Genomic DNA, 22,260 nt, shown 5'->3' with positions numbered 1-22,260 from the left:
ATCTTAGGAAAAACAATACATTTTATTGAACCACGTTACTGTGCTTTACAAGAACACAATGCTCCAGGGAAGTTAAGACTTTTACATTTCATCGGTTATCCCTCTCAATATTTTAAAGGATGCCTTCATACAGTAAAAGTTCAGAACACGGCAACATTTAGCACAAGAAAAGCACAGGTGGGTTCTTAAAACACGTTGCACACGTACGCCAACCTTACAGCAAGTTATTTATACGACATTGGAATTTGGAAAGCTGACAGGCATTATTACTAGGACGGTTTATTTTGCCAGGTTGAGGAGTTTCTTGATGTCTGCCTCGATGTCGCTGGTCTGGAAGTGTTTGCTGTAGCGCTTGAAGGGCACTCCGTCCGGTCCAACGAGAAACTTCTCAAAGTTCCAGGAGACGTCGTTTCGGAGCACGGGGCTCCACATGATGAACTTGGGGTCTTCCATCAGAGCCATTGAGTCGTGGGTCGGCAGCTTCTCCTTCAGGAACACGAACAGGGGATGAGCATCCTTCCCGTTCACATCCACCTTCTGAAGGAGCTGGAACTTGGGCTCAAAGCCATTTCCTGGACGGATGTATTTCAGAGACTGGAAGATCTCCTCGTTCTTGCAGTTCTCCTGCAAAGGGTTAACCACACACCAGACATTCAAGTTGAGATCAATAGTAGAATCAGAGATGAATTAGCCTTGGATCAAGACGGTCATCTGTCATAAAAATACTATGACAGTCTGACTCTTCAAGGCTATTTTAGAATCAGCTTTATTTGTCACATCACATGTGTAATCTTAGAAAGTGCAAAGGGCCTTTTAGCTTGTAATAATTAATTGCATTTTATAGCGCTTTTCCAAGTGCTCAAAGCACCTTACAATGGTTCATTCATTCATACATTGGGAGGTGAAGCGGCGAACAGTCGACGCCAGCGTCCTCACTTCCCACATTCTAACACCATTGGTGGCGAGCTCACACCGACCAACTCATTGGAGGCAATGTGGGGTTCAGTGTCTTGCCCAAGGACACTTCGCCATGTGGACAGGAGGAGCCGGGATTCGAACCGCCAACCCAGGGATCATTGGACGACCTGCTCTGCCTCCTGAGCCACAGCCGCCCAAAATAAGACACACACAAGTCTAATTGATTTAGTCCATTATAAAAACCACTTTGATTTCTTGATATATAATATAATCCAGATAAATTCAAAAGTATTCGATTAATCAAAAAAGTAATCAATAGAATAATCACTAAGAAAATAGTTTCAATGTAAAAAGTGATAGCTATACCGTGTAAATAATAGATTACTTACTTGATTTGCATGAAATAATCCTAATTTTTAATTGAATCTCCAGTTTATTAATGTAACAGAATATGATCAAATAAAAATAGATCCCCCGCTGCCTGACACCTGCTATTGTTGAATGATTCAGTAGTGTCTGGTTAATGTTCAGAAGGCCACGGGCGGGGGAATAGGACAATTCAGACAGCCCATCAAGGTTTAACATGAGTACATTTATTGTAAGATATACTTGAACATGGTTACAGGACAGAAGGGGGTTTGGAGAGAAATCACACACAGAGTGGACTGGAGAGAGAGGGAGGGAGAAAGGGGAAAGAGGGGTGCAGTTCTTTCCTTTGTCACTTTATACTCGGTTAATACATGGCTGTAAATGTATGTGCATACTGTTCTGGTTCTGCTTGTGTGTATGTTCACTGTGTGTGTGTGTGTTCAGAACTTGGCCCGTCCAATCACAAGTTAAGGAAAGAACTGCACCCCTCTTTCCCCTTTCTCCCTCCCTCTCTCTCCAGTCCACTCTGTGTGTGATATATCTCCAAACCCCCTCTCCCTTCTGTCCTGTAACCATGTTCAAGTATATCTTACAATAAATGTACTCATGTTAAACCTGAATTGTCCTATTCCCCCGACGGTGGCCTTCTGACCATTAACCAGACACTACAATGGTCTGAAAAAACGGTAACAGGATAGGTGGGCAGTCTGGGCACCAAGGAGCAGACTGTCTGTCTGGGCAACCTCATTTAGTAAAGTATAAAGTATACATGAATATAACACCTTGCTTAAACATTCGACAATTAACTAAGGAGTAACATTTCTACAATTACTACAAAACCTGTATATCATTTATTTGTCATTTATTTCAACAAGAAGTTGAACTGGGATAAAATGTAAGTCTAATAATCATGTACTGTGCTGTGCATGTTTAGCTTCACATCATTTATACTTTACATTAACATTTTTGCAAACATTTTGTACAAATTTGGCCAATTTTACAACGAGGTGTCCCATAGTGCCCACATACTCTATGGTGCCCACCGCCACCTATCCTGTATCCGTTGAACGATGGATTGAACAGACTTGAAACACCTGTTAAACTGTGTTGCTATGGATATATACCAGGCGACTTGATGAGAACAGAAAACATCAACAAATGTAAATCCTCCCAGATGTTGGCCAGAGCAGACAGACCACCGTATGGGCGCCAATACACTACACACCTTTCGTATAGACCCAGTCGTATAGATCACAAAATATGAACTGATGTGCATAATGTATTTACCTGATGGCCGAACTGGTTGCAGGGAACTCCCAGGATCACAAGCCCCTTGCTCGAGAACTTCTCGTGGAGCTCGTTCATCTGGGTGTAATCCCTGGTGGTCGTACCTCAGAGAGACGCGACGTTCTCAATAAGGACAACTTTGCCCTGAAGGGAGGAGAAATTAAACGCCTCTCCGTTTACGAGATTGGCGGTTAGGTGGTGGAAAATAGCAGCCATTGTGTTTTTTTAGTGATTTGTTCGCTGTTTTAAGGTGCGTATAGTGTCTTCCTCCTCGTTGAAGAAGATGTCCCTGTGTAGTGAAGTGATGGTTGAGTGTTCTGTCTCTCTACTGCAGCCACGTCGAGTCTGTGGGGGCTATGGGGCTATAGCCCCCATGAAGAATTAAATAGCCCCTTTTAGCCCCCATGAACATTTTCGTGGACATTTTATATTAACATTAGTTACATTACAGATTTTCTGACTCTGTCACAGACTGCATACTATGTTACATTCCGAAAATGTGAACCTCTCCACTGGCTGTTCAGAGGTGTTAAAATGGGTTGGGTGCGGCCACCAAGTACTCAAATGCTAATCAGGTTTCTTTTGTTTTCACCTAGCCAGGTATGTATAAATATGCCTACAGTACAGTGTCAGTGTGATGCTTACTTAATTCACAATGAAACCACCACCAGCTAAGAAGGGTCGCTTCGTCCAGACAGAGGAAGCTACAGTTCTCCAGTGATGCCAGCCTGTCGCCGCTTAAACCTGCCGAAGAAGCTACTATTCCAACGGCACTTTTATCGGGCCGTCGCCGTGTTCTGTCCTTGCCGGGCTCACCGCGCCGTTATATTAATTTTCCAATGTAAATTTCACCCAGATTGGACTCGGTTCAGCGGCCGCATGCTGCTGTCCGCCCCACACACACACACACACCGACAGTCAGAGAACTGACTCACTAAACAACACTAAACAACGTTGGATTCGTACAGTGCAGAATGCAGATAAGTGTAGGCCTATGTTCTTATTATAATTGTGAGTTTGTTTTTTAACATGCACCGCGAGTCCACGGGAGCCGATCTACAAGCTCACAACGCGTTGCACTGCGAGTAGCCTAGAGAAAGCTGTCAAGTGAGCAGCGCAATCGCGCATGCTATAGAAATATCCTAATAAATAAATAAAAAGGTGTCGCTTGCAGGGGCAGTTTCCTTATGGGACTTGCCTCTAGAATGCATGCATAGGCATGCAAGTGCACTCGGCATTTATATATCATATATATAGACTAGTACGAAGTATAATTAAATGATCACAGGCATTCTAGGTCGGGACACATGAAATCCACGTAAATGCCTTTCCGCTAGCTTCACGTCATTATATCAGCGTAAACGCGAGAAAACATCAACTTCTTTTTTTTCACCGCTGGGGGGGGGGGGGGGGGGGGAGGCGGGGCTGTGGATAGCCCCCATGAGGATCATCAGAACTATTCGGGTCTGCTCTACTGTACTTCAAATTCACTGTCATCTGCTTTTGACAGTGTGGTAAAGGAGGAGGTATCAAGTGGGCGGTACAACCAGTGTTGCCAGATTTTGCGAAAGAGAGCAACCAGGTCTATGAAAACAAGGGCAAAAGAAAGGCACATGGATGGATGGATCACTTATATCTAGTTGACCAATCTACGCGGTCTGGGCTTGTAGAATGGGGGGAGGGGGGATATTTTAGAATATATATTTTTTAACAACACAAATCTGGTTTTGGGGTACAAAACATTTTCAGATGGGGGTCTGCACTGCACAGCACTACAGACAATTTGGGGGTGCCTTGATTATTATTGCTTAACAACAATTAAAACATTAGGAAGCGAGCCCAAATAAGCAAATGTATACACTTGTAACTAGAAATAAGCCCCCCCATACCTATTGTATTACAAATACAGTACAAGCAACTTCACAGAAAAACAAGACCGAGGTCGCTTATAATATGGAGACATGGCAACCCGGTGTACACCCCAGGGTCAACAACTGTGAATTCAAGAGCGCTCTCATAACTTTCCATTATTCGGGCGTGCGTGTGTAATATGTTTTAGTTATTAATTGACATGGTGAAACAGAAGTATATTCTCCACAACGGTTTTTCCGACGGTCTATAGATGTAGACACTTTAATTTCAGCTATTATATTTTAATTCACATGGAGGTTTCAGCACGCTGTTGAAACTGGTGTGTAGATCCCTGAGGCTGAGGGGAGCGACGTCACGGCGCGGGAAGTCGTGTTGTGAATTTGATCCTGACTGCTGTTTTGTATCGTCTTGTCTATTTTAACCTGTAAACACTACATACAGTAAGTTCCACTTTGCCATTCTTTTGAAAAACATCTAAACTGGAACAAGACGTAGTGTGACATCTAATTTATTGTGGGGCTTATTGTCATTCTGAACCCACATCAGTTTGTCATTAAAGTTAGCATAATCAAAACAGCTTGCTACTACACTGCTATGGTACCTGCACGTCCACGTACCTAGAATGGCTGTGATAACAGTGATATTATTTAATAGATTTAATGTGTGCGTGTGCATGTGTACAACTGTACATTGCTGCATTTTATTTCATGAGTACAGTCAACAGTGTACTTGAAAGTTGAAATGATACCACCATGGTTTAGCCTTGGATCATCATAAGAAGATGGTCATGACATGTATCAAGGCTACACCATGGTCAAGGGTTTTGGATTAGGATGCATCTCTTCACTGAGTAGGTAGGTAGGTTTACCACTAGCCCCACAAGTCAGAACCCAATGGTACTGAAGTTTCTGACATTTTTGAGACCCAGACCATGGGGTCCTATTCCACCACTACCCTGCTACCTGGTACGCAAACATAAATAAACATAAATACCGTCGGATACGTCGTTTCTGCGCCGTTTGAGTGTTTCTGATTTTGAGAACTCTAGTTTACAACGGATTTTTAATCTGTGTTTGACCGATTTGGAAGCTTTGATTCATCTCTTCCTTCCTTGTTTATTGACACCTCATTGTACCGCCTCCAGGTGTGGGGTTGGCTTGTGCGTCCCTACATTCCTGCCTCTGATCTGCTGTCATAGCTATAGCCACTAGCTAGCCAGATAGGCGGTACAATGTGGTGTCAATAAATAAGGAAGAAGAGATGAATCAAAGCTTCCAAATCGGTCAAACACAGATTAAAAATACTTAACGGCTTCCGCGGCACAGGAAAATTCGCAGCGGTGTCCGTTGTAAACTATAGAGTTCTCAAAATCAGAAACACTCAAACGAACAGAAGCCCTCAAACGGCGCAGAAACGATGTATCATATTATAATATATAATAATTACATACGAAAACACATTAACGCACAGGGACACCATGAGCCCGTTTCGGCACGATAGATTGGGCTGACCCAGGGGGTTCCGAGAGGGGCTAGCTAGTTAACCACTACCCACCAACATGGTTTTCTGACAGCCTGGGTACAACTTAAGCTAGCCCCTCTCGGAACCCCCTGGGTCAGCCCAATCCGAACCGAACCGGGCTGACCCGTAGGGTCCCTGGTCATGCTAAGATTTTCCAATGCGATTGTTGGAACGCGGATATAAAAAACTCAACCTTTCTTCGATCTGCTCGCTATTACCGCGCTTTGTATTGTGTTTGATTACGGATGTGCGAACTATAAGTACCTTACATACCTCTGATAAAATCTCCTGTGTCGCGGAAGCCGTTAAGTATTTTTAATCCATGTTTGATTAAAAATGTCGCTTTGATTTCTTCTTGTTTATTTACCGTTTATTGTACCGCCTCCCGATGTGCGGTTGGCTTTGCGGGCTACGTCCCTACCTTTGATCTGCTCCGTCATAGCTATAGCACCACTAGCTAGCCAGATAGGCGGTACAATGAGGTGTCAATAAACAAGGTAGGAAGAAGCGACATTTTTAATCAATCATGGATTAAAAATACTTAACGGCTTCCGCGACACAGGAGATGTGTCGGTATGGTATGTAAGGTACTTATAGTTCGCACATTCGTAAGTCAATACATGAATAAACATGGTAAAAGCGTGCAGAAGTCCGTCTCATGGCCTGTTTACATTGTATTTGTCTGTGCGTAACTGGCGACAGCCCCACGTGAAGCAGGACCCAATGCAGTAAAGTCATAAAAGTATCAGAAACTTTACTACATTCGGGTTCTGCTTGCGGGGCTAAACTTAAGCATGGTTTTGACCAATGACAGGATTTTGGATGGATCCTAGCTCTGGTCCATATATAACAGCTCATATATAACACATCACAGGGGTACCACCACACCTGCACCAGTTTTGATTGATAGATTGAAAAATGTATAATATTTGTAGAATGGGTACAGTTCAACGAATGTACAGGTTAATAATACAACATCTGCTAAGAGGATAAAACCAGAAAAATCACTAAGACTTGTTTACATAAGGGTCCTCCATTTTCAATTCACAAATGGCATGTTGTAGCACCAGCATGTTTTTCTGACAGGTTTTTGGTTAAATCTCTTCCCCCAGATGATGCGCAGGAAGCGACCCGGGTCGTCTGTGGATAAAGGCGAAAGTGCTGCATCGCATGACATATCCAGTAGTACGTTTATACAGTATAATATTTATACATTACTGTATATATCTGGTGTCAGTAGTCAGTTGCACTGTCATGTTCTGCTTCCTATATCCGCTCTTTCAGAATCAAAGAAGAGTCGTGCCAGTAGTCGTGTGTCTAAGGCGTCTGTCGTCCAAGAAGAAACCAATGACTCTGTATTTGCTGTCTTTCTGCGAGAGGCTGGTGTCAGCTTGAGACAAGGAGGAGCATCCAACGAGATTGGTAAGCACATCCAATCCATCCAGCTCATGTTGAGAAACGCCTGGGAAAAGTGATAAAAATGTTCTCATAGAATTATACCTATAACTTATTCAGTGATGTAAATACTGGGTTTTCAATGTAATGGGTCCAACGACGTCGAGTCTGTGGGGGCTATGGGGCTGTAGCCCCCATGAAGAATTAAATAGCCCCTTTTAGCCCCCATGTCTAAAAGACCACGCATGGGTCCAGGGACCCATTATGGGTCCCTGGACCCATGCGTCGTCTTTTAGACATTTTATGAGTCCCACTTCAACGACGTTAGGAGTCATATTTTGTCATTTTTACAAATTGCAGCATTTTAACTCCCATTTCATCTTATATGGTTTTAATGGTTATAATATGGTTATATTCATGTAGAAAATGTCTCTGAAAGAAATAAACACAATTCTAAATCTGACAATTGCAAAGTTATGCAAACAACAGTGCAAAGTAAGTATATGCAAACATAAAGTAAATTAAATATCACCAAATGACAGTACAGTGCTGAGTACAGTAGTGCGTCCATGTGACCCCCAGTCCCAGAAAGGTATAATAATTTGCGTTTTGGGATGCAAAATGCACCCTATTAGCATCACTGCTTATTGATTGGTACCTTCGTTTTTTCCCCCCACCAGCCGTTGACCAAGTAGTGTTCCAAAAACGGATACAGCAACAACTACTTAAAAGTCAGAGGTACCCTGGTGTGAGTATGAACACTGGGCTGAAGACAACACAGTTTTAAGAGGAGAACAAGGAACTGCCTTGAAGTTACAAACTATTTATTCCCTTTCAGATTATCCAAGAGTTCGTCACTGGAATGGAGTCCTATATTGAGGATCCTGAGAAGTTTAGGAATTGCCTCCTTCCTTGTGTTCCTCGGTTGCCTGATGGGGACTCTAGGTATTATAAAACAAACAAACCAGAATGAAATAATGCGAGCACAACTTCAGTCAAATGGCCGAGTGCATGGCTCCAATAAAATAACACATTATTTTATGTCCTTCAATAGGCACTCAATTTATTTCAATTCAGGACGTCAACGTGACACAAACGTGATTCAGCACTATGGCTTGTTTTCTATTATTAAACAATGCACACATCTAACTGGGAGAAGACTCATAGATTAATAATGATTTATATTTATGCAACACCACTCGACTAATGTCAATGGATGTCTTTTTAAAATATAATAAATAATAATGCCAGACCAGTCAGCTCAATTATTTTTTCCTCCTGTGTTTTAGTTCTGTCAGTTCGTTCCAAGAGAGTCTGCTACGTATGCTGTTGGGGATTGAAATGCTACAGGTACAAATTATGTGACTGGTTGGCAGAGACTGCAAGACATTTGCATTAGTATGATTATAAAGACTATATGATATGATGAATTGTTGCCTGATGTTTGATATCCATCCATGGACATGTGTACTACTGTATAAACTAGAAGAGGGATATTTCAACTGCAACACAGATTCCTAATCCATCTTTATATTCTTCCTTGTAGACTTTAATCATCAATGTATTGTTTGAGAAACTCCCTGAATTCATGTTTAACAGGTCAGTATTATGTGTGTGTGATCACAGTTTTACTGTATGTCAAATGTAACGGTATTACAAATGTGTTTTAATTTTATATTATATACTGCATGCAGTATACAAGATAATATTATATCTTATTACAGTATATGCTGTCATCTTGTTCTGTATCCCCTACAGTGCAGAAGATGGACTTAATATTCCACATGTCATAATCAACCAGTTCAAATGGCTGGACAGAGTAAAGGACAGCACGGTAACCATTTCTGACTAGTTGGTTGTAGCATACGTTTACCTTCTCTGACCCAGGGTATTTCTTTTAAACTGATTTCAGCCATTATTTATCTCATCTCATCATGTTCATCCATTCCATATCGCCCTAAGCGGCCTTATTTGTAATGGCGCTCTCTCTGCGATCTGTTTCATCACGTAGGAACTGTCCGCTAAGCTCATGCAGCTGGTCTCTGTGGCGCCCGTGGAGATTCAGCGTGACATAATCACCAGCCTGCCTGAGATTCTGGAAGACTCCCAGCACAATGACATCGCCAAGGATCTCAAGTAAGTGTCACTAATGCTGTTTAGCCCCGGGATGGCGGCGATAAGTATACAGCTGCATCATAGTGACGTTACAGTTGGAAGTACAGCTGTGTCATGAGGTTGTTAAGGGAAAGGGATGGTGGTGGTGGTGATAAGAACAGTTGCACCACAGAGAGATATGATTAAGGACAGGTTGTTACAGGATGAGTGTCATAAGTACAGAGTACAGTGCAATATGTGGTATGATATCATATGAGATTTATTCTCCTGTAGATCCTGCTGTGTGAAAAACATATTACAAGTACATTTTAGAAATTTTAAATTTTAGAGTGAATAGCACGAGAATTCCAAAGGTTACTGGCAGATATAAAGGGCTGTAACGAAGCCAGAGGTTATGCAATTTATCTACCAACAATCGAGTTGGGGATGAGTTCCACTTTCTGTTTGAGTGCAAGAGTATTAGCATTATAATATTAGAAAAAAATACCTGCCAAAGTATTATTTAACTTATCCACATAAAGTTATTACTACAATTTGATTAGCCAAAAGTCATTTGTAAATTGGGTGCTTTTCGGACAACGTTCTTCCTCTGCTCAAATAATGCATGCCATGCCGTTTGCTACGTCTGACTCTGTACGAATATTGTTGTGTACTGTCTATTTATGAAGTTGTGCTCTATACCAGGGGTTCTCAACCTTTTTGGCTGGTGACCCCCGGAAAATGTGGAAATGCTTTGGCCATGTCTCGCAACCCCTGCCCCGCACCCCCTCCCCACCCCCAATACAAATTGACTGCAAAGTGCAAAGTTCTCTCTGTGTGTTCTCTATAGTTCTTTACTGCAGGAGAACACCCAGTTGACCGTCCCTATCCTGGATGCCCTCTCTAGTTTGAACCTCAGTGCCTCATTACTGACTGAGGTAAGATGCACATACCTTTTTTTGACAATGTTATCCATCCATGTAATGCTGGGCAATTCACTGCAAATACGTAGAAACCGACATTTAGAACCTCTTAACTGACATAATCTTTCTCATTTATCGTTAATTGAATAATTAAGATGCACATTTTTTGCACAACACATAATACTTATACTGTAGGTTGAAATAATCTTGATTTTTGATTATTGATTTTAAGTCCTATCGTCAAGCCCTAAGATCATGACAACAGATCCAGTATAATGTAATCTTTTTACATATCATCACTGTGTGAAATGACCGGAAACTGCACCTTTTGACAGCAGACCCACTGTTTCACAACAGGCAATGAGACAAACCTCAGAAAGAAATACAAAACATAGCACACACACACACACACACACACACACACACACACACACACACACACACACACACACACACACACACACACACACACACACACACATTTTTGCCGTGTAGAGTAGACTAACTTATGTTGTGCCCAACATCAGGTTCGTACAGCAGTTATGGCCACCTTGGCAGCAGTACAGCTGGAGGACCTCCCTGTGGTTGTCAAGTTCATCCTGCACTCCATCTCTGGCCCTGATGCGTATGAGGTCACAACTTCAAATCATTGTTCAGAGTATAATTCTGCACCCACATCACCTCAATAGAAACCTCCAGCTAACCAGAGTACAATTAATTAAGAAGTATGCGTTGATGAAGTGTAAGGAATGTGTCCCCTTGTGGCAGGTGGTGAACAACCTTCGTAAGAAGTTAGAACTGGAACTGTGCGTTCTTCCTCCAGTGCTTCTCGCCTCGCAGATCCGCATTAAGAGCAAGGGAGCAGCAACGTAAGCATTCCACAGACCACAACACATTTCATCATCACTCAGCATTTACACATAGGCAGTGATGTAAATAGGTTTTCAATGTAATGAGTCCCGGGATACAGGGATGGTCTTTTAAGTCCCAGGATGCAGGGATGGCCTTTTAGATGAGTCCCAGGATGCAGGGATGTTCTTTTAGATGAGTCCCAGGATGCAGGGATGATCTTATAGATGAGCCCCAGGGACATTTAATGAGTCCCACTTCAACGACGTTAGGAGTCATATTTTGCAATTTCTTATAAATTGCAGCAATTAACTCCCATTTCAGTTTATATGGTTATAATGTGGTTATGTTCATGTCAAAAACAGAAGAAGACATGATTATTATAACTAAAGCTAGCAAAATAAACTAGAATAAAAAACAGTATAGTAGTGCATCCCATGGATGCAGAGGTCGTTGTTTTATTGTGTCCCTTAAATATAAGTAACAGTACAGTAAAGAACCTGGGGGTCATTATTGATTCTGAATTGAATTTTAATTCACACATTAATCATGTTACCAAGATTGCCTTTTTTCACCACCACGAATCAGAGCCCATTTGTCTTTGGACGATGCAAAAATGATAATCCACGCCTTTGTTTGATTACTTCAATGCACTTTTTTCAGGACTGCCTAAGAAAACAACTGACAGATTACAACTTGTCCAAAATGCAGCAGCCAGAGTTTTAACTAGAACTAAGATGAGAGAACATATTACTCCAATTTTGGCTTCACTGCACTGGCTTCCGGTTGTTTTTAGGATTGATTTTAAAATTATATTACTTGTGTATAAAGCTCTCAATGGTCTCGCACCTTCTTACCTACATGACTGCCTGCCTATATGTCCCAAACCGCCCCCTAAGGTCTTCCACTGCTGGCCTGCTCGCTTTGACTAAAAAAATGGCAACAAAAAAATACGGGGAAGCAGCTTTTTGCTTCTACGGGCCGTCGGCATGGAACAAGCTCCCACTGTACCTTCGTCAGGCAGACTCTGTAGACATTTTTTAAGCACAGCTCAAGACCCACTTCTACAACATTGCTTTTCATTTCTTTTTTGTTATTCATGTCCTCACTGTATTGCATTACTGCTTGTTTTTTAATGTCGTTGCCTTGCTTTTCTTTTTTTTCCTCTATTGCTATGTAAAGCACTTTGAGCTGCATTTCATGTCATGAAAGGTGCTATACAAATAAAGTTTTATTATTATTATTATTATTATTATTATTATAAACTGCGTTTTGGGATGCCAAATGCACCCTATTTTAATCTCTGCATAGGCCGACAGTACCTCCTGGGAAGTGTTGTTGTTTAGTAATGATGTTAATTGTTCAACAGGTCCTCTGCCAGCAGCAGCAGTCGGGACAGTGTTTTCTTGGTGTTGGATGGTAGTAATGATGTTAATTGTTCAACAGGTCCTCTGCCAGCAGCAGCAGCAGTCAGGACAGTGTTTCCTTGGTGTTGGATGGTAGTAATGATGTTAATTGTTCAACAGGTCCTCTGCCAGCAGCAGCAGTCAGGACAGTGTTTCCTTGGTGTTGGATGGCATCAAGTCAGCAGTGCGCTTCCAAAAGACCATATCTGAGGCTTGGCTCAAGGTAGGGAGAAATTGAACCATTTTGTTTAAATGTTAATGTTATGTTAACTAGTTATGTGTCAGTCAGACATCACTTATGTTGTACACACCTCATCATACAGAAATGACCTGAAACTATGAAATTAGATCAACTTGCCTCCTATATTAGTTACTATGCTGTTACGGTATCTACAGTATCTTTTTGACGATGCTGTAACTACTTTACTGTCAATATATTATCCTACTCTGATTGCCCCTGGAATATAAATTTGGCTATATTTGATGTGCAGTCAGGTTTGCTATGTTTGTTGCCTATACAAATTAACCCATTCTGGGCGGGATCCTCTTTGGTGTTTTAACTAAGCATTATGTTATACTTTAGCTATTTTTTAAAAATCGTGAAAATGCGGCACAAATCTTTGAACGTTTTTTTATTCCTACGTCAGGCCTGATGTTGGCCATAATTTAGTTAGTTATGCATTTGAGTGATGAGTGAAAAAGGCAGTGTTGCAGGTCTGATCCACTTCTAACATTTTCTGCGTTTTGTGTCCATGTGTTTTTCAGGCTATAGAGAATGTTGATGAGGATCATAAGGTAAACAAACACTGTTTTTGGGTAGTATTTCACACAGTGTTCATCACTTCTCCCACTTGGTTTAGAGGCCGCAGCTGTGTTTGTGGTGTAGTGTGGTGGTGGCTGACATGATGACATCCCTCTGTGTGTCTTCCGCTCTGTGTTTCTGCCCTGCATTGCCAGGTAATAGATCTGCTGGTGCTGTTTATCCTCCATTCTACCAACGCCAACAACAGCCGGCGAGGAGCTGAGCGAGTGCTGAAGCTCAAAGTGAGGATGGGACAGATCCAGGAAACTCTGCTCCAGAAGACATTCCGAGGATATACTCAGGTCATATGAGGCAAAAGACGTTATTAACACCTGAGGTCGATTCTACAAATCAAATGTCTTTCTGAAAATGTTGCTATCATACTTTTAGATTTTTGATAGATTTTTAATTGGCCACGGATCCCCATCTCAAAATATTTAGTGCCAAGGACCCCCCCAGATTTGAGTTAAAATGTTCGCTTTAATACTACATATAGTTTATTTTACATCAAAGATTTGTCACAAATCTTCATGATCTTAAAAAAAAGCAGATCTACAAGCTCATAGCACAGCACACAGTGATGCACTATGAGCTTGTAGGTCTGCTATTTTTGAATAGTAAAATAAATATAAAATGACACAAGTGCTTTCTTGGCCTCAATGGGTAAAATAATGGCATACATACCCTCTAATGAAGTTGATGATGATTGCGATTGTAATTGCAGGTGATGCGAGGGTATTTCCCATCCATCCTGTCCCTGGCTCAGAGTTTGTTGCGCTCCATAGACTCCTGTGTGGTGCCCTTTGGTGGACAGCTGTACAGACACTCCTTCACCGCCTTTGACACCTACTGCCAACAGGTGGGTGCTGAAAGTCTTCAGTGCGCACAAGGATATGGTGCCTATGGCTTGCCTAGTCACAATTATTTTTACATAATCGTCAATCGATTCCATGTTGTCATTTTTTAATTCGTGATATATGCCCTGTGCAATTTGTGATTACGAAACCTAAAAGGCAAACAGAAATACAAACACAATTAAATCGTAATAATATGTGCAACAATCGTCAACTTAAATTTGTAGTGGTGGGCTCTCTGGTCACCCATGTATCTCTCTGTGTGTGACAAGTGCGATAGACCGATTGTGCGAGACCGATTGTGCGAGAAATTTGTGCGAGACCGATTGTGCGAACAATTTGTGCGAGAAATTTGTGCGAGACCGATTGTGCAAGAAATTTGTGCGAGAATTTCTCGCACAATTTGTGCGAGACCGATTGTGCGAGAAATTTGTGCGAGACCGATTGTGCGAGAAATTTGTGCGAGACCAATTGTGCGAGAAATATGTGCGAGACTGATTGTGCAAGACAGATTGTGCTAGACCGATTGTGCTAGACCGATTCTGCGAGAGACCGATTGTGCGAGAGACAGATTGTGCGAGACCGAAGTGCGATAGACCGATTGTGCGAGACCGAAGTGCGAGAGACCGATTGTGCGAGACTGAAGTGCGTGAGACCGATTGTGCGAGACCGAAGTGCGATAGACCGATTGTGCGAGACTGAAGTGCGATAGACCGATAGACACCCATGTATCTCTCTCTGTGTGTGTGACAGGAGGTGGTGGGCTCCCTGGTCACCCATGTATGCAGCGGTGTGGGAGGGGAAGTGGACGTGGCTCTGGAGCTCCTCTGTGGCCTGGTAACAGAGAAACCCTCTGAAATGGCCCTGTATGCCGTCTTCGTTAAGGTGAGGAGATCTTAATCATATTATAGATAATATAATATATATATAGAGCCATAACCAGAGATACTGTACAGAGTAGAAAATGGTTATTTTGAACATGTACTGCATGTCCATTTTATGTGCCGTTAACCTCAGAGCTTAAAGCATAATTCAGGCTTCGTTGCTCACCAACACCAAAAATAAACGATTTTCCAAAACTGAAATTTGATTGTTTTCGGTTCGGGGACTGACCCTGAAGTTAGGCCTTAGCCCCTTCAAGGTAAGTGTCTGTGTTAGCGTTGGTGTTTTGTTTTTTAAGCTAACTGTCGTGTTGGACACAGGGAATCCTGGACTACATGGACAACCTGAGTCCTCATCAGATCCGACGGCTCTTCCACCTGCTCAGCAGCCTGGCGTTTGGACAGGAGCAGCAGGGCGCTCACATCCAGGTAGCACGCAGTCCGTCAAACAACACTCTCATTGCCCCCAGTAGGTACTGTAGCACACTGCTGTCGTACTGTAGCACACGGCTGCTGTCGTCGTCAGTGATGTACAGTATACACCAGAGTCCTTGCTATCGTTCCTCTGTTCTGATTCTTTGTCTTGTCTCAGGACGACATGCACATAGTGATCCGTAAACAGCTCTCCAGCACCATGCCCAAGTACAAACGCATCGGGATCATCGGCGCTGTCATGGTGGTGGGCAGCATGGGCGCCCTCAGGTAGGCTCTGTTTCATTCTCATAATGACTTCCCAAAACTCTAACTTGTGCTCGGTTACTTTTGTCCACGCTCTTTCTTTTGTTGATCGTCTCTGTTGCTCATTCTGCTCTCTCTTTCCTTGCCCGCCTAGGCCAAAAGTGGAGGCTTCACAAGAGGAAATATTACCACCGGAGACATATAGACAGGTGAATTCACCATTAGTATTTCAATGTTCATGTTGTAGAACAGACCGAGTTAATAACAAGAAGCAGCAGAGATTCACATTGGTCGATCGACCATCGATTAGTCACTCACTAATAATTAATTGCATTTTTATAGCACTTTTCCAAGTGCTCAAAACGCTTTACAATGGTTCATTCATTCATACATTGGGAGGTGAAGCAGCGAACATTCGACACCAGCGTCCTCACTTCCCACATTCACACACCAATGGTGGCAAGCTCACACCGACCAACTCATTGGAGTCAATGTAGGGTTCAGTTAACCTGACGCTGCCAGATCCAAGAAGCTTGCTACACAAGTTTGTTTCACAGCTTATTGGGATCTGGGATCTCGGGGGGCAATTCGATGACGGGGCTGTTTATTTTTTTCAAGATACTTGGTAGATGATTGGATGGGACCGTCTGTCTATCACCGTGTGGGCGTGCAAACACAACCAATCATATTGACGTGTCTATATAGCTTCACATCCGGTTTCGCACATATCTTAGCTCACGCTGATTGGTTCGGTACGGAGCGGTTCGGTGTTAGCTCAACTCCCTGAGAGGTCCCAGATGGTTGCGGTGTTGGTTACCCAATACCACCAGCTGGCAAAGTCAGGTTAGGGTTCAGTGTCTTGCCCAAGGACACCTCGACATGTGGACAGAAGGAGCCGGGATTCGAACCGCCACCCCAGGGATCATATATTGTTATACTGTATATTGTTTCCCATGTAGGTGACAGCCTTGTTGGAGCTGGTGAAATCGTGCAGTGAAAGCTCTCCTGAGGCTGCTGCTCTGTACTATGACGAGATGGCCAACCTGGTCCTCACCTGTAACCTGGACCCTACCGTGCAGGTGTGTTTGAGATACAAGCTTACTAAAGCATACGCAATTAATTGGTCTATTCATGTGGCACGGCACCTCAGATCGATTTGTCTAGAAGAGGGTCTTTGTGTGTGTCACAGGGTTAAGTAGCGGCACATATCTTGTGCACATTACCAGTAGACCGTAGGGCATAGATGACTGATGTCACATTACCAGTAGGCCGTAGGGCATAGATGACTGACGTCACATTACCAGTAGGCCGTAGGGCATAGATGACTGACGTCACATTACCAGTAGGCCGTAGGCCGTAGGGCATAGATGACTGACGTCACATTACCAGTAGGCCGTAGGGCATAGATGACTGACGTCACATTACCAGTAGGCCGTAGGGCATAGATGACTGACATCACATTACCAGTAGACCGTAGTCTGACATTTCGTCTCTGAGATGATTAGATCTTTGATTCATAACCTCCTGTGAGCTGACATTTTAAATCAGTCTTGTAGATATCCGACTGCACCCTGGCAGAGGGCAGCTGCTGCATGATTAACCCATTTTAGGCGGGAACCCCTTTTGGTGTTTAAAACATTGTTATAATTTAGCTATTGAAAAATAGCAGATCTACAAGCTCATAGCGCGCCACCGAGTGGCGCGCTACGAGCTTGTAGGTCTGCTATTTATTTTTTATCGTGTCGCAAATTTGGAAACATAGATAGAAACATAGGTATTTCAGAAAACTGACATTTTTTTAATTTCGACGTCAGGCCTAAATGGGTTAAGCACTTTATTCCTGTTCTCTGTCCCCGGCCAACAGGAGTGGATAGGGAAGAGTGTACTGGATGACTTCCAGGAGGACTTTGTGGTGGATCTTGGCCCAGACATCAGCAGGTGTGTTATTACTGTAACTATGCAGCATGAATCAACAATCATTTTAAGCCCCCAAAATGCTGGTTGGTGTTTATTATTTTTTTGATCACTGGTTCTCATCTTGCATTTAAAGTAACATTTAACATTTTACAGTGTATAATTGGGGTCCTAGAGATAAACAAATTTGTTTCAAATGAGGTTCTGTGTGGCCTAATTATGCATATCAACATTGGGTCCTTGAAATGAAATGGGTTGTGAATGGTGGTGCACTGGTTTAGAATATCAGTGGTTTTCGACCAGTGGGCCGGGGACCACCAGTGGCCCTTGTCTCCTTGAAGGGAGTCCAGGTGGTCCCCAGCTAAATGATGGAGAGTTGGTAACCCAATGGACCCTTATAGATCTTTAACTCTTGAGAGCGTAAAATGAAACCAAATGGACCCATACATAAGGGTCCATTTGGTTTCATTTTACACTCTCAAGAGTTAAATTATGTTTAAACGACAGCAACATATTTAAAGTTTAGAGGCTAAATCTCATCACATGGTGGTCCGTGGCTCTAGTGCCGAATAAATAATGGGCCTTGATATGAAAAAGGTTGAAAACCAGTTGTTTAGATCATTAATATTGCTGTGAGGGCCTGTCCCTGTAATGACCTTCCTTGTGTCTGTGTCACAGCTCCTCGCTCCTCCCTGCCTGTGTGCTTTACAACCTGGATGAGGATGAGAGTCAGGGAGGAATCGCCATCAACCTCCTGCCTCTTCTGGCTGACGATGTCCAGAACAAAGTGGAACTGTGGAGTCAGAATGACAAGGCACACAAGTCAGTCACCACAATGTCCCTCGTGTGTGTTTGTGTGTGTGTGTGTGTGTGTGTGTGTCTGTCTCTCTGTTCTTCATGGTTTGTGTCTTGCAGGTGGGTGTCTCCTCTGTGTCTGTCTCCCTGTTCCTCATGGTTTGTGTCTTGCAGGCGGGTGTCTCCTCTGTGTCTGTCTCCCTGTTCCTCATGGTTTGTGTCTTGCAGGCGGGTGTCTCCTCTGTGTCTGTCTCTCTGTTCCTCATGGTTTGTGTCTTGCAGGCGGGTGTCTCCTCTGTGTCTGTCTCCCTGTTCCTCATGGTTTGTGTCTTGCAGGCGGGTGTCTCCTCTGTGTCTGTCTCTCTGTTCCTCATGGTTTGTGTCTTGCAGGCGGGTGTCTCCTCTGTGTCTGTCTCTCTGTTCCTCATGGTTTGTGTCTTGCAGGCGGGTGTCTCCTCTGTGTCTGTCTCTCTGTTCCTCATGGTTTGTGTCTTGCAGGCGGGTGTCTCCTCTGTGTCTGTCTCCCTGTTCTTCATGGTTTGTGTCTTGCAGGCGGGTGTCTCCTCTGTGTCTGTCTCTCTGTTCCTCATGGTTTGTGTCTTGCAGGCGGGTGTCTCCTCTGTGTCTGTCTCCCTGTTCTTCATGGTTTGTGTCTTGCAGGCGGGTGTCTCCTCTGTGTCTGTCTCCCTGTTCTTCATGGTTTGTGTCTTGCAGGCGGGTGTCTCCTCTGTGTCTGTCTCTCTGTTCTTCATGGTTTGTGTCTTGCAGGCGGGTGTCTCCTCTGTGTCTGTCTCTCTGTTCCTCGTGGTTTGTGTCTTGCAGGTGGGTGTCTCCTCTGTGTCTGTCTCCCTGTTCTTCATGGTTTGTGTCTTGCAGGCGGGTGTCTCCTCTGTGTCTGTCTCCCTGTTCTTCATGGTTTGTGTCTTGCAGGCGGGTGTCTCCTCTGTGTCTGTCTCCGTTCTTCCGGCTGCTCAGGCTGTGTGAGGAGAAACGACACCAGGGAGACCTGGAGGAAATCGACGCCTTGCTCGGTGAGGAAGAAAGGCCTTATGATGAGCAACTGCTGCGTTTGATACCAGTTTGTTGTTTGGTTTGGAATCAAAATAAAATTCCGTCTTGTTTTTTTTTTATTAGAATACTTGGGCTATCTACAGTAAGCCATGATTAGAGAAGTAAAGATAATACAAAAAATATAATTAAGTCATCTAAGTACCTCCTGTATTTAATAGAAAACTGACCATGACTCGTGGTCGTGGGGTGGGGGGGAGGAGGGGGGGGGGGGGGGGTGTAGCCTGTCATTGTCGTCATTGGCACAGCTATAAGGTAATGTGTTGTGCATCACAGGCTGCCCCCTGGTGTTGACACAAATGGACGTAATAGAGAAAGTGGAGAGTCTGTCCAAAGCTGAGAGAGAGTTCCTCTGTACGTTGCTCTTTCACACCATCAACTGGTTCAGAGAGGTAATTGCACAACATTTTGTGTCACAATTTGTTGCACTGTTGTCCAGTCACAGACTCACAGTCCCATTGTTATATTTCAGTGCCACTGTACACACGCATGTGTTTTGTGTGTTCTATGCAGGTTATAAATGCCTTCTGCCGGCAAAAAGAGACAGAGTTGAAGATCAAAGTGATGACTCGCCTACAGAACATCACCTACCTCCAGAGTCTGTTAGAAAAAGCGTTGGCAGGTATAATACGTCTCTGAAGCAACAGACCAGCAGCGCTGGACTGGGGATGTGGAAATAATGAATTTGTGATGACCACGACGTACCCTCTATATTTACAGTGGTTCCCCGGGACCCAAACTAGTGAAAATAGCAGATCTACAAGCACACAACGCATCACATCGCACCGCGTTATGAGCTTGTAGATCGGATATTTCTTTCCTTCTTTTTTCTTTTTTTCTTTACATTTATTTATTGAAATTATTTTATTTTGTCATTTTAGTTTAGGAATTGTTTTGAATTGTTTTTCGTTTTAGGAAACTTAAAAAAGATATATATTTACGACCCAACCTTGGGTCCCGACCCACTGTTTGGGAAACGACGCTCCATTAATTTGGGCGGGAACCCCTTTTGGTGTTTTGGTGCATTATGTTATGCTTTAGCTATTGAAAAATAGCAGATCTACAAGCTCATAGCGCGCCACCGAGTGGCGCGCTACGAGCTTTTAGGTCTGCTATTTTTGAAAAATCGAAGAACGACGACAACATAGCTTTTTCAGAAAGCTGTCAGGATGTAGAAGACATTTTTAAAATCTGATCTCAGGACAAAATTAACACATTTGCGTTTCAGTGACACCCGGCTTCATTCCCCCTCTCGCTAACGTTGATGTGTTTCAGTGACACCCAGCTTCATTCCCCCTCTCGCTAACGTTGATGTGTTTCAGTGACACCCGGCTTCATTCCCCCTCTCGCTAACGTTGATGTGTTTCAGTGACACCCGGCTTCATTCCCCCTCTCGCTAACGTTGATGTGTTTCAGTGACACCCGGCTTCATTCCCCCTCTCGCTAACTTTGATGTGTTTCAGTGACACCCGGCTTCATTCCTCCTCTCGCTAACGTTGATGTGTTTCAGCGACACCCGGCTTCATTCCGCCTCTCGCTAACTTTGATGGAGAAAGCTCAGAAGGAGTCACTGTCCCCGCCGCCTCAACAGCTCCTCAGAGCAAGGCCAAGAAAGGTAGCCCGGCTCATTCAACTCTTGTAATAATCTGTACATGCTTGCATGTACAGATTAGAACACCTACACATATCTTGTGCATTATGGTCATGTGGTGAATAATGTCCTGACTCCTGGTACGCTGACAACGGGGAAATAACGGACAAGTGTGTGTTTCTCTCCCTTTTTGGCTCTTTTTAGAGAGCAAGAAGAGGAAAGCACCCGTTAAGAATTCTCCAGGAAACGGCAGCTCTCAGCTGGAGGAAGGAACCGAGGCGGATGAATGCCTGCAGGTAAACCTTTTGTTATTGCGTTATTTATTTATCTATCCTTTTTAATGCTCATTAAACGTGCTGCTACATCCGTGCTCGTTGTGCCTCTCCAGGAGCAGCCAGAGAAGGAGAAGGAGAAGGAGGCCCGGCATGGGGTCAGTGGCCTGGCGAGCTACCGGCCTTTCTTCAGAGAGCTGGACGTGGAGGTGCTCAGCGTGCTGCAGTGTGGCCTGCTCTCCCGTTCACTGCTGGACAGCGAGCAACACACCAACGTAAGGCCACAGAACCCCGTGCCCGTCTAGAAGAACCACTTTTAATTTCCATTAAATCCTATGGCTGCCTCCTTCTTCTTCTGTCTCATGCTCCACATGTTGCAAAACACACAAGCTCTCTTCGGTATCTCCATGTAAACTTTGCTTTTCGGTTGCCGTCCAGGCGCGAGAGGAAGTTCTGCTGGGTCCTGCTGAGCTGCTCTTCCTGCTGGAGGACATGCTTCGCAAACTGGAGTTCAGTCTGACGGCCTCGCCGGCCAAGAGAGCCATTTTCTTCAAGGTACAGATGCAAACGGTACCGGGCCAAACGGTACCGGGCCAAACAGTACCGGAACACATTTTGTTCGACTAAATCAACTGTAGATTTAGTCGACAAAAATCTTATGATATTTAGTCGACTAAAACTATACTATATATACTATACTAAAATGTGATTAAAACTAAGTGAAGGACTAAACTAAAATCAAAACTTGCTGCCAAAAACAACACTGGCTGA

The 22,260-nt window shown here is 43.5% G+C and overlaps 2 protein-coding genes across 3 annotated transcripts in view; one reads left to right on the top strand and one right to left on the bottom strand.

Annotated features, from left to right (window-relative positions):
* Window positions 1-3: 3 nt before the first annotated feature.
* LOC308329850 (glutathione peroxidase 1-like) lies at window positions 4-2,902 on the bottom strand. Its single transcript, XM_080784352.1, has 2 exons — window positions 2,575-2,902; window positions 4-624 (listed from the first exon to the last, which is right to left on the bottom strand). The coding sequence occupies exons 1-2, from the start codon at window positions 2,788-2,790 to the stop codon at window positions 280-282; spliced, it is 561 nt and encodes a 186-aa protein (XP_080640478.1). The 5' UTR covers window positions 2,791-2,902; the 3' UTR covers window positions 4-279.
* Window positions 2,903-4,458: 1,556 nt separating this feature from the next.
* Window positions 4,459-22,260, top strand: part of fancd2 (FA complementation group D2) — a 31,943-nt gene continuing 14,141 nt past the window's right edge. Inside the window, exons 1-30 of one of the 2 annotated variants that reach the window (XM_080775346.1) lie at window positions 4,459-4,886; window positions 7,080-7,152; window positions 7,252-7,389; window positions 8,043-8,110; window positions 8,201-8,307; window positions 8,652-8,712; window positions 8,909-8,961; window positions 9,121-9,196; window positions 9,374-9,498; window positions 10,307-10,394; window positions 10,907-11,011; window positions 11,148-11,248; window positions 12,755-12,857; window positions 13,400-13,429; window positions 13,592-13,738; window positions 14,161-14,295; window positions 15,044-15,175; window positions 15,493-15,600; window positions 15,764-15,873; window positions 16,004-16,058; window positions 16,809-16,928; window positions 17,714-17,787; window positions 18,442-18,585; window positions 19,489-19,589; window positions 19,903-20,018; window positions 20,140-20,248; window positions 21,137-21,241; window positions 21,422-21,513; window positions 21,606-21,764; window positions 21,928-22,044. In XM_080775346.1, the coding sequence (XP_080631472.1) occupies window positions 7,080-7,152; window positions 7,252-7,389; window positions 8,043-8,110; window positions 8,201-8,307; window positions 8,652-8,712; window positions 8,909-8,961; window positions 9,121-9,196; window positions 9,374-9,498; window positions 10,307-10,394; window positions 10,907-11,011; window positions 11,148-11,248; window positions 12,755-12,857; window positions 13,400-13,429; window positions 13,592-13,738; window positions 14,161-14,295; window positions 15,044-15,175; window positions 15,493-15,600; window positions 15,764-15,873; window positions 16,004-16,058; window positions 16,809-16,928; window positions 17,714-17,787; window positions 18,442-18,585; window positions 19,489-19,589; window positions 19,903-20,018; window positions 20,140-20,248; window positions 21,137-21,241; window positions 21,422-21,513; window positions 21,606-21,764; window positions 21,928-22,044 (2,952 nt within the window). In that variant the 5' untranslated portion in view covers window positions 4,459-4,886. Of the gene's footprint in view, window positions 4,887-7,079; window positions 7,153-7,251; window positions 7,390-8,042; window positions 8,111-8,200; window positions 8,308-8,651; window positions 8,713-8,908; window positions 8,962-9,120; window positions 9,197-9,373; window positions 9,499-10,306; window positions 10,395-10,906; window positions 11,012-11,147; window positions 11,249-12,754; window positions 12,858-13,399; window positions 13,430-13,591; window positions 13,739-14,160; window positions 14,296-15,043; window positions 15,176-15,492; window positions 15,601-15,763; window positions 15,874-16,003; window positions 16,059-16,808; window positions 16,929-17,713; window positions 17,788-18,441; window positions 18,586-19,434; window positions 19,590-19,902; window positions 20,019-20,139; window positions 20,249-21,136; window positions 21,242-21,421; window positions 21,514-21,605; window positions 21,765-21,927; window positions 22,045-22,260 lie in introns of both variants that reach the window. The other variant, XM_080775345.1, reaches the window with a different exon arrangement.

This window comes from Protomyctophum bolini, assembly GCF_963924005.1.
Source record: "Protomyctophum bolini genome assembly, chromosome: 2".
Classification (NCBI taxonomy): Eukaryota; Metazoa; Chordata; class Actinopteri; order Myctophiformes; family Myctophidae; genus Protomyctophum; species Protomyctophum bolini.
This window is presented reverse-complemented; position numbering and strand designations above follow the sequence as displayed.